Below are 14,554 nucleotides of genomic sequence, written 5' to 3'. Positions count from 1 at the left end.
TGACTCAGGAAACCACACAAAGATGCAAGATAGCACGAGTCAAAGGTAAAAAAAAAAATGGCACAAGATTAGTCAGAATCTAAGACTGGACCTTGTTAGAGAGGAAAAAATGTTTACCCCCCCACCCTCCCGCCCAAAAAAAAAGAAGCTTTTCATAAAATGAATGATTAAGAAAATATTGTTATTCAAAAATGCAATTTGTTTCAAAGTTTTTTTTTAAATACAAAAAAGAAACAATATAGTTATAGCAAACAAAAATATTTCAAATTAATTTATCAATTCCAAAATGATCATTATTTGTATAAATTTGATTGAAAATGTGAATTAAATGGCATGCAAAAAAACAAAAAAAAAAGTCCAAACAGGAACAATAATTACCCTGCAAAAAGTCATCCATTGGAAAAAATCTTTTGGCAACCATGAAAAATGCTCTATTTTCAAAATAATTAATTATATAAAAATTAGCACAATAAAATACTATTCGTTTTGGAACATCAAAGCAAACTCTTTCATCTCTAAATTACATATCCCCAACAAAATATTTTTGGCCGCGACTAAAACTAAATTTGTTCAAACCAAAATAACTGACAAGAAAAACTATTTCTCCAAAAATAAAAATAAAAAAAATAATTTGAAAAAAACTAAATAAATTGACCGATCTCAAAAATGAGCATCGCCAACTTCTTCCCTTTTGAGTTTGAGCTTGTGCAGGTGTACCTAATGAAGTGTTCGCTAAGTGTATTTCGAGTTGGGTGCCATGGCGACCATGTGAGATATTAATAGCCACAGCGCTGAGGCCTTTCCATTTAGGCCGAGTATAGTGCGGAACAAAACAAAAAAAAATCCCTGTGAACCTTGAAGGAATGACACACACACACTTTGACAGCATCTGTGCTTGTTTTAAAACACGAGAGCTAATTATTCCTGCTAATCAACAGTTGCCCCTCCACTTAATTGACTCACACGAACACACATGCACACTGACCCACACGAGTACTCTCCAGGCGACACACACACATACAAACACACACCCTCACTCACTTCAGCTTTCCACAGGATGTTACGAAACGGTCCGCCCAGTTGGTGAAAGTTAGCAAGGGGTCGCTTGCTTGTGCACTGCATGGCAGTCGGCGGACACGCACTCACTTTGCCCCGTCCCCTCGACTTAACGCACCACAAGAAGAAGACGTTTAATGGCTATCATGCGGGATGACCTAGATGAGATGATGATGATGCGCGAGGAGGCAGAGGACGTCTTTTACGAGGAAGGTAGGCTAAGAAACGGGGGGTGTCGGGGCTGCGTCAGGTGACTTTGAAGCCCAGCGGAGGTGCGAAGGGCACATCCGTGGTAGTGGACGAGAAGCTAATAAGTTAGAGGTTGTTTTCAATGGAAATAACTACTAAACAGGCTTTTTGTCATTTGGTTTATTGAGCAAGAAATGGTGCACCCTTTCGAGGTGTGTCCACTGCACCCATTTTATGACACCTTTATTTGTTGGTGCATATGTGAATCGTGTCTAATTTGTTGGTTTTCAACCAATTCTTCAAAAGTGGTCCGGCTTCCAAATGGGAAGTTTTTGTAATTACAGGCTGGAGTTGAAATTAGATGTGTACTCCCCAAACTATTCAATGTTTTTGTCATTCGTCTTTGTGAAAAGATATATTGAATATGAACATTTCCTCACTCCCCCCCCCCCCAAATTTGTCTTTATAGGGATTATTTTTACTTGGTAGAGGTCTGCGTGGCTATGTAGGAATCTTTTGCATCACCTGGAGGTTACATGCGCACCCCCTGTTCATATGTCATCCTTATTTTTCCTTCCAGTCTGGAGTTCACTCCAGCTGCATCGTTTGCCTCTTTATAGTCCCCATTTCTACTCTTGACACACCACCGTATTTTACGAATCCCCCTTTCTGTGTGTCTGCACCAAATTTCATTTTTTTCTTCCGGTCTGGAGGTCGTTCCATTTGTATGTGTTGTATCCTTGCGCTCCTCATTTTCAAATGTGGCGCACCTTCTGCAGGGCATCCCCCCTCCCCTTTTTTTTTTAAATCTGACAGCCCATTGAGAGGGTACTTGCGCACCCTCTCACGTTAGTTCTGTTCTTGACACTTTTTTTTTTTATCCAGTGTGGTGCTCATTCCTTTCTATCTGTCATCTCCTTACACTCCACAATCCTCATCTTTCAGTCTGACGCACCCAATGGAGGGTGTACCCCTGTTGTTTTCAATCAAACACCCCCCCCCCCCCATATTTCATCATATTTCCTTGTTTTTCTTACGGTCTGTAGTTCGGGCTTTGACTCCTTCCCCCTCTTTGATTCTGACCCCCCGCAGTGATTTGGCACACCCCATTCTGTGTTGTTGCATTGCATTCCAGCAATGGCAATGAAGTGGACTATTTAAAAAATGCCGAACATGAGCATAGTTTGCCAAATCAGACACAGACAAGTCGGCTTTCGGTTCCATTCGGCAGGCCGGAGACATTCCCGCGGGGCGCTTGGGAGGAACGGAACAACAGCGACAAGCTGCTCATTACAAACCTCAGCGGCTATCGTTTGGAGGCCACTTGCAGGAAGTTGATTCTGCTTTTCTCTGGATGCTGGTCAGACGTTGGCACCAGGTAGACCCCCTCTTAAAGCCGTACGAGTCCAACATAAGGACGAGTCCGCGCAAACATGGCTGATTCATATTTGTGTGTGTACGTACATGGCGATAAATCCAGCCGGCGGTCAGGACTTGACTTTGATGACAGATGTAATTACAGGGCCAAGTTCGCAACAGCTGAGGAAGCCTGAGCCTGTTCGAGTCTTGCATGACTCACTGCTCACAAAAAAACTTGAGAAATTTCAGCCCTTTTTCTTTATGTAGCTTCTCTTTTCTGCAGATGAAAGCTCAAAGGTGAATGTGTGGAAAAGAAAAAAAATGTTACCTCTTGTGTAAATATGAATTATATGGCCAAGGGTAACCCCTTGGGAGCCCTTTTCTTCCTTCCTGGCGTTCTAATGCCGAGTGATGGATAAAGAGGGACAAAAACATTATCTGCTCCCCTTGCTTCTTGGAAGGGCGCACACTCAATTGGATTTGGATGCATTGAGTGGAACAGCGCGTCCACTCATGCACACCAATTACCGTGACCGTGGCGGCTCTCACACAAGACGAACACAATGACGGATGGACTGGAAAATACGATAATAAAATGTCTCCTGGGAAGAAACTTTATGGGGTATTGAATTGAAGTGTGGAAAGTATTGTAACCAAATATTAGAATTATTCCTTCGATATAATGCGTACCACAAAGGGTGCTTGCAGGTTATTAGTTATTACCCCCAATACATGACTGTCAGTGTATTTTTAAGTTAGATTTATTAAAATATGTTGTCCCGCTGCTCAAAGTCAGTTGGGATGGGCTCAAGCACGCCTGTGACTCTCATGTGATCGGTCCAGATAATGGATGGATGTTACATGGCCAATCGGGTTGAATACAGTACAGTATTGGGTTGTTTACATTTTTAAAAATGTATTCAAATGGTTTAAATATAATTTGAGGATTCTCATCCGTTTGAACATGATGAAAGCTGTGTATTTGTTGACAAAATGTTTGAAGTGCTCGTCTTTTTTTTTCTTTGTAGTTGAGTTATGTAATTATTTGCATCTGCATTGTGTATATAATATAAATCGGGGTGAAAATATATTTCTATTGAATACTACTCATATCTTTGTAGAACTACGTTTTCATATGCGTGAGGAGTTTTCAATAGTTATATTTTGATGTACATTTTCTGTGGTGCGTTGGGGTTCATTGAGGGCAGTGTGTGAATTACAAACTTACTCCCATAATTCAGATAAATGTGAATAAAGCAGGAACGATACGACTTTAAATCAAACAATTTCAATGAGTCTAATTATTTTTGTGTAAATCGAGTACATTGCACTAAAATGCGTTTAGGTTCAATATTTGTCATACTATGAGAACGCTCCAGTTTTTATTTTACAATTCTGTTCCACCGCCTTGCCGTCTTGACCCCGGAAGTCAACTCGTTCTGGCCCCGCCTTCTCGACCTCCGATTGGCTGGCGGTTGCCCAGGAGGAGCGAGGCGAACACAAACTGGAATCTGTGGGAGTGAATCCACTAGTAGTGGACGACCGACCGACGATGAAATGGCACACGTTGCTCGTTTAGATTTACTCATTTTAACCAGCATTTTATTATATTTTAGACGCTTTTTTATATAGACATAAAATCGGACCGTGGCATACAATTCTCGTGTGGTAAAAGGACCTCATTGTGACATATGAATGAATGAGCGGATGGATAGAGGGGAGCACGTAGGCAAGCTCCGAAAACATCGCACTTGAGACGCCGAAAAACATATTGGCAAAGGTGAGTTAAAATTATGGTTTGCTCTTTTAAACCAACGCAATGATAGTATTTTCCCCTGCAGGTCAGTGGACCGCGGCGACATTCAGGGACATTAGGGAGAAAGCCCCTTTTTCACTTGTAATCCCTACAGCGGTGTGTTTGGTACACACGAATTACATACGAATCGTGTTTTCTATTTTTATCCGGAGTTTGCCACCCTTTGTTGTGTTGAAATATCAAACGACAAGTGACATGAGGTCACGGTGTGTGCGTGTGTGTACGTTTTGTTGTTGGGGGGCGGGGGGGTTTGTGGCTCCGTACGCCACGGCAATTATAGGTTTCATTTGGTGCTCCCGCCTGGTTTTGGCATATATTTTCATATGTGGACTATTCGTTTTTCGGGGGATATTCCCATGACATTTCGGTGAGCAAACGCGCACAAAACCTTGTAAAATAATCCAAATATTTTGAGGCAACAACAACTAATGTTGTGAGGGGACTTTCTCCGGTAAATCGATACAACCAATATTGAGTTAGCCGGCGCAGCAGGTGCACATATCAACAATTCACCGAATTGCCTTGAATAGTTTTGCTCATCATTTTTACTACGAAGAATATGTTGGACAAAGTCACTTATGCGACTCTAAAGATCGATTTACTATCACTAACATTTAAACAACGTATCCATTTTGATGGATTCCTACCCTAAAATCATCAAACTAAAATTGATTTAAGCGAGCTAGATGAAGTTGCGCGAGCAAATGGCAGCCAAGGTTTTGTTCAGATTGGTCACTTGTTGCTAGGCAGAATTCGTTGGAGAAAGTTTTTTTCCCCCCAAAAAAAGTCATAAAATGTGGTTATATGGGATACTTCTTTTTCATTTTGACATGATGTGAAACCATTAGGGAAAGTCTACTTTCACTCTTTTTTTCCTCATGTTTTTGTGGAAAGAAAAAAGAAGCTAGTTTCATTCCATTGTTTTTGAAAAGTGCCCTCCACGGCTGTGCGGAAAAGGCTGAAAGGTTGCCAGTGTGTTGCAAATACCACCCAGAGTGGATGTGTCTGCTCTGGAGATGAGCTAGCGCTCCCTGGAAATCCTTTTTTCCAGCAAGTTGGGCCTTGCTTTGGGAATGTATCTGTCTCCACCAAGTTCCTTCCAAATTCGAGAACATTATTGTCAGCCATCTGTCACCATCGGTGTGAGATTTCACGGAAATCAAATGCACTGGGGCCCTCATGCAAAAACTTGAAAACTACAGTTTTATGGTGAATTATTGTACTTTTGCCACACCCACTCTACAATCCAACCCCGTGACCCTCGTAACTTAATATTGCCCATCTGTCGTCACACTTGCTGGGTTCGTGTACATCACGCTCTGATGGCAGATGAGTTGAAATCAGGGGGGAGAATGTCGGAGTCTAAATGTTTTTGGGAGTGTGGGAGCAAGCCGGCTTTGATATGGTTAAGTGGCTGCGCTTAGCCTCCCCTACCAGCATGTTTGGGCTGCGGTGAAGCACTTTCAAAAGAGCCATTCGGGATGCAGAGCAGCGTCTCTTCCCAGACTCTTTCTCTCCCTTGCTTTGCCTTTTCCGGAACAGTCTTTTCATTCCCCTGGGCATGTAGTGCACATGCTCATTTCCACACAGCCCTTTCACCAAAGTCTCATTTAGGGAATTATGCCTGTGACGTGGTTTGGAGTAAATGTATCCGTCTTTTTTGTTGTTGCCGTATTTTGAGGTGGGTTTCTCCCCCTCAAGGCCACCCTTCTAAAAGTGGCTGCAAACACTGTAAATTGTAAGTGTGGAATGAATGAATGTATTTCTTTCAGTCAGCCGACCGGTGCGTTTTTCAAGTAATGTCGGAAACGTAGTCACCGTATGATCACATTAAATCAAAATAAAAATACTCACTTGCTGTCAGTTGCGTAAAAGGGAAGACGAAGTGAGTTTTTCGAGGAGCTCAAGACTTGTGGGTGAATTGATATTTGAGGCATTAGCCATGATGCTACCTTTTGGTAGCACCAACACTTATTTGTCTTAGTTGCTTAGTGGTTTCAGCCAAAAGTTAAAAAGCAAGCCCAGAAACATGAGTTTAAAATGATTGTTGAACGGGACTTTTCTGCAGATTCTCATATTTGTATCACTTTTTGGGGAAGTTGCAATGCGTTGTCGTTCTTAATTTGTGCGGGTTATTGCTCTAACGAACACATTTCCTGCTTCCTAGTCCATCTGTCATTCCATCTACATGGCTTTTTTTCGGCAGTGATGTGGGGGTGTCGTAGCAAATGTCGACGCCCGCATTCTTACAAGAGGATCGCCCTCTTCAAAGTTATTTCATACGCAGGAATGCTGCAGGCAAACTCTGGACAAGCTCCCTGGTGGCTTTGAGGCTAATGGAATAGGTAGTGAGAGGGAAACTGGAGCAAGAAAATGGCAAGAACATTTTTTGTTTACAAAAAAAACATGATCCACTCCAGTCATCTGGGAGGCTCAAATGCTCATGACGTAGTTGTTGAAGAATGCTTCGTGGATAGCACGGTGCTTTACCAAAGCGAAAACAAGGCAGGAAACATGACATTCCCCTGTTTTCATTACGACGATCACGTTCCACTCCGGTCCTTTAGGTGGCGCTATTGCTCATTGTAAAGTAATTGAAAACTGTTGAACTCGAAGATGTTCTGTATTTGTTGCAACGTCGGGACGTGTTGCGCTTCGAACCTCTTGGCAGCAGTCGTGAATTTCATCCAAGTATTCTTTTAGTTTCGCGCACGTCAGTTAGCTTTTATTTTGCGTCGTCCCGCTAACTCGCGGCGTAGAAAGCCACCTCTCCGACGGTCAGGCTAGCACCGCTTTTTCTTCTTCGGGTTTCTTTTAAAAAGTGGGCCACGCGAGTCCTCAGACGTGTATTTGGACGTTTTGAGTGACGCCAGACCCGTTGAGGCAGAGGTTATCTCATCTGAAGCTGATAGTCATGACGACGGACAGGCCTGCTCAGGCTTGTCGCACCCTGCAATCACTCGGCGAGGGGACGAGCGAGGGGCTTTTAATTTGGGCTTTGGAGGCGGCTTGTTGTGTCAAGTGCTATGTGGAAGAGCGGGCCGGGGGGCGGTCGCAAAGGGAGGTGGGAATTCTTCAGCTGTCTCTTTAAAATGATGTGCTCTTAGCTTCTTTGCTAGCACCGGGGCTACGGGGTAAAGTCCAGTGAGTGACCGGTCCAGTCTGACAAGGCGAGTTTAGCTGGACGGTCTTGTGAAACCGCTCATGTTTCGTCACAGCAGCGCATGTTTTAGTTTAAAAAAAAAAAAAAAAAGTTCACACCTTGTGGAAATGTATTAAGAGGTTGTTGTTATTTATTTATTTATTTATTTATTTTCTGAAATCAAGGGTTTTGTACCTTGTAAACTGATGTCAAAGTGAATGAATCACTCCAGTCTGGGTGAAAAGAGGTCGGGATGTTTCATTATAGTAGTTAATTTTTATTTTGTGGTGACTGTTTTGTTTTTTGTTTTTTAAATTCAGTTTGTTTTATCCAGTAGCAAATTTGTTTGCTTGAAGTTTTGAAATTTTACTTTTATTAATTTTAGCTTCTTTTTTTTAAGTAAATGGAATGTTTGTTGATTGCAGGATTAGAAAAAAACGCAAAGTATCGTGTCATAAAATAAACTTGAATTTTCAAACAACTGGCGGGAAAAGTACATTTAAACTGAACCCGAGAAAGCGTGTGTATGATATTGACAAATGCAAAAGCGAAGGACTTTATCGCTAGAAATCTCGTTTGTTTTTATGAACGCATGATGTTGTTTTGGTTAGTTTTTGATTTTTGAATGCATTTTTTTTTCATTTAATTTGGTTCCAGAAAATCTTTTTTCAAATCTTAGTTTGAGTTATTTTGGAATAACGTTGACTCCAGCCCATCATCTTATTGTCTCAACACAGAATAGCAAACTCAACAATATGCTAAAACGACATCGCATAACTGTGAAGTTCTGCTGCCTTCGCCAAGGCCGAATTTTAACTTTTGCTCACAAATTCTTCCCGCAACTCGCCATTACAGTACCGTATATGACAGTGTGTACAGTATGTTAGCTCGGTGGTGGGGGCGGGTGGCGGCAGAGCGGGGTGTGGTTGCCCTGGCATGCAGCACATGGCACATGCTGCGCGCCGGCGTCACATGATACTTGGAGGCGCACCTCTGGTGGGTAGCAGCTGGCCGCCATGCGAGCGCCGTAAGCGGGTTTTTTTTTTTAAGCAGCCTAAGATCATAATCCGTCTGTTTTGGTTGTTTTCTTCCCCTTTGCGGCAGCTGGATGAAACAGTGTTGCGTACAAGGGATTTTTTATTTTTTTTTACTATGTGGAAGAAAATGTCCAGAGCATGCGAAATGATGAATAGGAGTAAATACAGAATCGAATGTTGAATGTAAAGTTGATCAAATACTAACAGACGTATAGCGTCTTCTTCGCATCAGAAATTTCATACGATTAAAAAAAAAAAAGAATTATTTGTGATTGTATTGCAATTTTTTTTTTTTACATTGTGTGTGGAAGAAGATTAATGGAAGACATTGGACATCAATGCCACTTACAGGTCACTAGTTCGGACAAAAATACTCCACCGCCTGCTGTCGATGGAGTATTTTTGTTGCACTTGCTTTGAGTGACGAATACAACCCAAGGCAATTGACAAAGTTGCCCCGCGTCATTTTTTTTAAGTTTTCTGAAAGAAACCACAAATTCAACAAGCGAGAGAACCGCAGTCGCCCTTGACTTAACCTCGGCAATTTGACCTGGATGATTGAGAATCGACTCAATGACAATTAAAGAAAATTATGCTACAAGCTAACACTGTAGCAATTTCTTACATAGCTCCTAGCGGGAATGCTAACGGTCTGGTTTCCCATGGTCGTCGGACACACCGCTAGCTCTCATCACAGAAGCGGTCGCCGCTATCAGTCAAAGGAATGTTTGTGTTCTCCTGCAAAAAAAAAAAAAAAAAATGGCGCTGAAACAACAGCGTTGATCCTTGTTTGCGTAGTAGCTGCATTCCAGCACAGATGCTGATCTTTCCACCAGTGGGGAGCCGCACCGCATGTGGCTTTTTCTTTTTTTGGGGGGTCGGCGGGGGGCATCTACTGTACTTTGTCTCCAGCTCCAAAAATCATGGGTGGCGCAATCGCACGCCTGGCGACAATGTCATCATCATCATCATCGGCAGCAGCCAGAATATAAATCGCAGTCAGGCCACGCCTGGCTTAATCTGCTCATCTGCGCCTTTGAAATGCCAGCAGCACGTCGCCTGCACTTAATGCCGTGCGGGCCCATCAGGCTGCCCGTGACCTATAATTAAAACAGGGCCACAATTGCAGACACATGTCGGGGGAGGGGAATGATCTCCACTGTGCCTTCAAAAAAATAAAAAAAACTCTTAAAATGTTTCAGGTTGGCACTATCTTTGTACTTCCTTGGGATGTTATTTTGCCGTTTTGACCTTTAAAAATTAAGGATACCGATGCCAATACTGATCATCTAAAAAAGGTGACCGTTATCGGCCATGATATCCAAACGTGACCGGTTTCTGACCTCTCGCCTGCAAAAACACAAACTCTCAGTGATTTAGGGAAAATAACTCAACCCTGGTGTCGCATATACTTAATATTGCATCAATACGATATTGATTCCACCCTTAATGTTTCAATTATACCCTCGAACACACACCATGTAGTGCACCCTCCAGCTATGGCACCCACTAGTCCATTTTCCCATGCTGGCCAAACAAAGATGGCGTTTCGAGCTGTGCGAGCGACGCCACCCCATCGCCCTGAGAGCGACAAAGGCGACTCGTCGCACGTTCCCGTTCGGCGTTCCCATCGGCCGGCGGCCTTTCATGCCGCTGAATGCGGCTGCCAGTCAGTCCATTCAAGCCTTTGGGCGGCGCTGCACAATGGCATCCTTAGACGCTCTTGAACGAGGCGCGAGGGTGGTTTGTAGCTGTTTGGGGGGGCGTGAGATGTTTTCACAGGTTGGCTCAAGAAGGAAAAACACCGCATCCATTCCGCGGATCGTTTTCACTCGCGAGAAAAGAGGATTTTCAATGAAATTGGGAGGCAAAAATGCAGGCACGACGCGCCCGCAGACGATGAAAAAGTGGTCGGACGTAGGAACAAAGCAGATGGCGGAACACCGATTAATCTGACAAAAATCTGTTTCAGCGAAGACAAAGAAGACGCAAACGGTTGATGAAGTTGTTTAGTTTACGGTTTAAAATTTGAATTCCTGTCACTAGCGCAGTTGTCTCTGAGAGTCGTTGCGTTTTTGGCGTCTATCTGGTCTGGTGTGTGTTGCGCAGGTCGCAAACGGCAGAAGTCGGGTTGAAATTTCTGACCGCTGAAACGGCGAGCATTACGGTTTCAAATTTGAATGATAGTTCCGACTGTAGTTAGCATCTCTGAGAGTAGAAGTCGTCGTCTGGTGGCTCCCAATCAACGAAGACGACTCAAACTGTCAAACAAAAACGACATCAGGCACGCAGTTTAACGTTAGCATTGGAATTAGCATCACTGAGAGTGGCAGGGTTAGGATTTTAGAGTTTTTGGAGGGGGTTTGTTAGCTTAGGAGCTATTGTTTTTTCATGCTTTATTTTAGTTGAGCTTTTATTAGATTTTGTTGTTAGTTTTTTTTTGTCTTGGTGTATTTGCCGAATGTGATTGGCGAGTGGTCGCTGTCGCTTTGGGATGCGTGACCGTGGGCCGACAGCGATGTTACCAAACTTAAATAATCCTGAATGTGTGTGTTTGAGAGTGTGCGTGACAATGGGGGAGCTAATTCTTGCTGCCTGTATGAATTAGCCGTGCCATGGCAACCGGGGACAAAATGGGAGTAGGCAGGTTATGTAAAAGATGCGCACGCACATTCTTGTGATTCATTGCTTTGGTGCACTCAACCACCAAAATTTTATGATGCTGTATATTAGAGCTTTCACAAACAAATCCTTTTAGAATCAATTCCTCCGATTTCGTATTCCATTGATCACTTGGAAAATTCATGAAATCTGAATAATTTTGTCAAAATGGTGTATGGAAAGTTTTTTTTCTTCTTTTTTTGTGTGTGGGAAATTTGCCAGAGACCCAACACTGAATTAAGGCCGTTCGTGATGAGTCAGGATTTTGCTTACGTAAACATCCCGAGAGGAGCTCGTTTGAGGACGACAGCAGGCCGGCGTTTAATAATACAACAATTTCCCGACACGTGCTCGCCTGCGCCGCTGACCGGAGCCGCCAAAAATGGAAAGACGCGAGGACACACAACTGCTGTCAATGGAGACGTCACCTCTTAGAGGTGACGACAATGGCTTTTCTTTTTTTTTTTGTGTGTGTCCAGCCACAAAGGAAACGGAAACTTCCTCAAGGAAGACAAATGTTGGTTTAGCAAGCGACGCAAGCTGACGACAAAAGTAAGCGATGTCACACCTCAGCGTGTGCTCGTCACGTATTGCCCCCTTTCATTGCCGCCTGGGAACAAAAACATTTTGAAACCTTTTGTCAGTTTTCCTAGAATTGGCACCGGATTGAGGGGTGAAGTCAACGCAACAATGTAATTTTCTGTCTTCGCTGGGTCTTTTTCTTCTTGAGATTTGCTTTGTCTGGCGAGCCCAAAAAGGAGTCTCAATCACAACCTTCAGAGTCACCCGTTTTGTTTTGTTTTCTTCTGAACTGCACAAACAGTCAAATGCACAATTCACTTAAAAGTCACCCTTGTTGTGACTTTTAAGTGAATTGCTTTCAACACAAAGTGGTACCGAGTTCATCTGTGTACTATAAAGCCATATTTAAAAAAAAAAAAAAGAATCAATGTATTCTCGTTGTGTATTTTCCGTTAACCCTTTCAGGGACAGCGGTCACTACAGTGGACAGCTTATCATGTTATCAGCCTTGGTTTTCCTTAAGTGATTAGATCCTCTTGGCTCGTGGATAGGTAGGTAGTGCAGTTTTTAGAAAATGTTTACGTTAGACTTGGTCATCTTCCACGTTTGGCTTTCACTTGGAGCAAAATCTTTGAACAGACTGCCGCTGTGCACTTGACTTTGGAATTGAGGCTACCCCACAGTATGTCTGTGCGAAGAAGAATGGCAGCAATGGGTGATGGCAGAAGAAGAACGTCTATACTTTGTCACCGAAGACAGTATTTTGTGGGTCTTGAAAGATCAGCTCACATGCCTTAAAACTGCCGTAAAGGCAGATAATTTTTTAAAAATGTATTTTTGGTCTGTCACGTCAAGGAAACCTCTTCTGTTTGCGTGTGGGTTACCGTAGCGCAATAGAGTCCAGCGCTGATGTGCCTTCAGGACCCACAAAATTGTCATAAGACATTAGTCTACCAAACAAGCGCAGGAATCAGCCTTGATTACGGCACCCCTGCTATGTGGTCGGCCTTTTCCAAAACCACTGAAAATCCCGCTGGCCTTTGTTCTCCTTCCTGTCAGCAGGCCGCTGCAATGTTTTTTTGCAATGGTTTTGCCCTCATGCAAACCCCCCAAAAACGCAGTGGGACGACAACCTCCACGTTAGCGCATCCCGAGAGCATCTCCTTTCGGTCCGGCACAAAGAGACAACACGCCGCCGGCCTTGTTTGTCCGCCAGAACGGAGGACAAAAGGCCGGTGACCAAAACTGTCCCGGCTAACAATAGCAGCCCAACGAGACCTCGCAGATGGCGGTTGATTCGGGGGCAGAATCACAGGGAACCTCTTTCATATAGATCAGAAACCGGGCAGCCGGAGACGTCTTGCACAAGTCAAGAATTTTCGCAGATAGCAACTGTCTGCGGAAATTCTTGACTTGACCCCTCCTTTCTGTTTCTCATTTCATCGTTTGCACCCCCCCCCCCCCGCCCCCACTATATTGTTTTTAACATTTTAGATTAGATGACATTATATAACATGGAGTGGTGTTTTAGGTTAGAAGACGGTGCTCAGTTGTTTGTTTTTTTTCTTTTTTGCTTTGTGTTCCAAACTTCACAACAACCGGCCAACATAAATTTCCTTGGTTACCGCACAGTGATAGTAAAAAAGCAAATGATGTCACGGTCAAAATAAGAAGAAGAAAATAGACCTAAGAAAAAAAATAGACCCTGAAGACTAGAGAGTGAGTTTATCGAATTGCGTTTAGCTAGCTACGCAGAAAGTGCATCTTCCCTTGTCATTTTTCAAATTCCTCAAGCAAAGAAGTGGCGCCCAGAAGCCTGTTAGCGGGCAAGCTAGCTGTTGGTTAGCGCCTCATAGCGCACCGCGGATGGCGTAGCATCCATTTTTCGCTCTACACTATGAGCAGAAACATTCGCAGCATTCGAGTGCGGAGGCAAGGTCTGGATTTTAATTGTCATTTTTTTCATTTTTTATTTTTAGCAAAGCGTAATGCTAACAAAGAAAGAGCAACGTTTCTGAAACCGAGCTAACGCTAATACCGGACTTTGAATTACTCATGATCGCATTTGTTACAGGATACTCAATCGTCATCGAGTTTCCTCAAAAGAGTAATCGAGAAAATTGACGACTCATTGCAAAACGAGTCCAACTATTAAATCCTTCTCGGATATTCCTCAAGATACAAACCCTTACAGGGTTCATCGGTGCAAGGCGAGCTTGAAGTCTCGCATCTATTTTCTGCATATTCCCTCCAGCATCAGCGGCTTCGTGTTGCACTTTCTTAAAATAGTGGCGCTTTTGACAAGCTGCTGCTAAATCCAGACTGGCCGATTTTTATAAAGAGGTGTCTTATTTATAGAAGGAGACGATTAGGTAATGGCGAAACATCTTTTGCCGTATTCTTGGAATGTTTTCTGCTCGGTCTCACCAATTAGCACGACCGAGAAATATGTACAAAGTACACATGTCGGCTGAGTGATGGGAGTCACGTTTCACAGATGGCGTGTTTGCAGCTGGGAAAGGTCATGATGGCTGAGTGCCAACCTCCTAAAACTAGTTTCTCCCCCCCACCCCTCCACCATCTGATGATGCAGGTGTGTCGGCGCGCATCCCGGAGATCATGGCGGCCAGTGGGACGCACTCCCCGGGAGGGCCCAACGGGATCATTCGGAGTCAGTCCTTCGCCGGCTTCAGCACGCTGCAGGAGCGACGCTCGCGGTAAGGCCCGCGCCGCCGATAATCGGCGATTTGGGATGACGATTACTGAATATCG

The 14,554-nt window shown here is 43.6% G+C and overlaps 1 protein-coding gene across 5 annotated transcripts in view; it reads left to right on the top strand.

Annotated features, from left to right (window-relative positions):
* Positions 1–14,554, top strand: part of ripor2 (RHO family interacting cell polarization regulator 2) — a 34,487-nt gene that overhangs the window by 4,952 nt on the left and 14,981 nt on the right. For 2 of the 5 annotated variants that reach the window (XM_086136545.1, XM_086136542.1), the window contains exon 2: positions 14,376–14,499. In XM_086136545.1, the coding sequence (XP_085992671.1) occupies positions 14,376–14,499 (124 nt within the window). Of the gene's footprint in view, positions 1–1,075; positions 1,270–4,128; positions 4,385–11,403; positions 11,698–14,375; positions 14,500–14,554 lie in introns of those variants that run through there. The other 3 variants (XM_086136541.1, XM_086136544.1, XM_086136543.1) reach the window with 3 other exon arrangements.

Source organism: Hippocampus guttulatus, chromosome 18, assembly GCF_054856545.1.
Source record: "Hippocampus guttulatus isolate MCC_2025c chromosome 18, RoL_Hgut_1.0, whole genome shotgun sequence".
Lineage (NCBI taxonomy): Eukaryota > Metazoa > Chordata > Actinopteri > Syngnathiformes > Syngnathidae > Hippocampus > Hippocampus guttulatus.
This window is presented reverse-complemented; position numbering and strand designations above follow the sequence as displayed.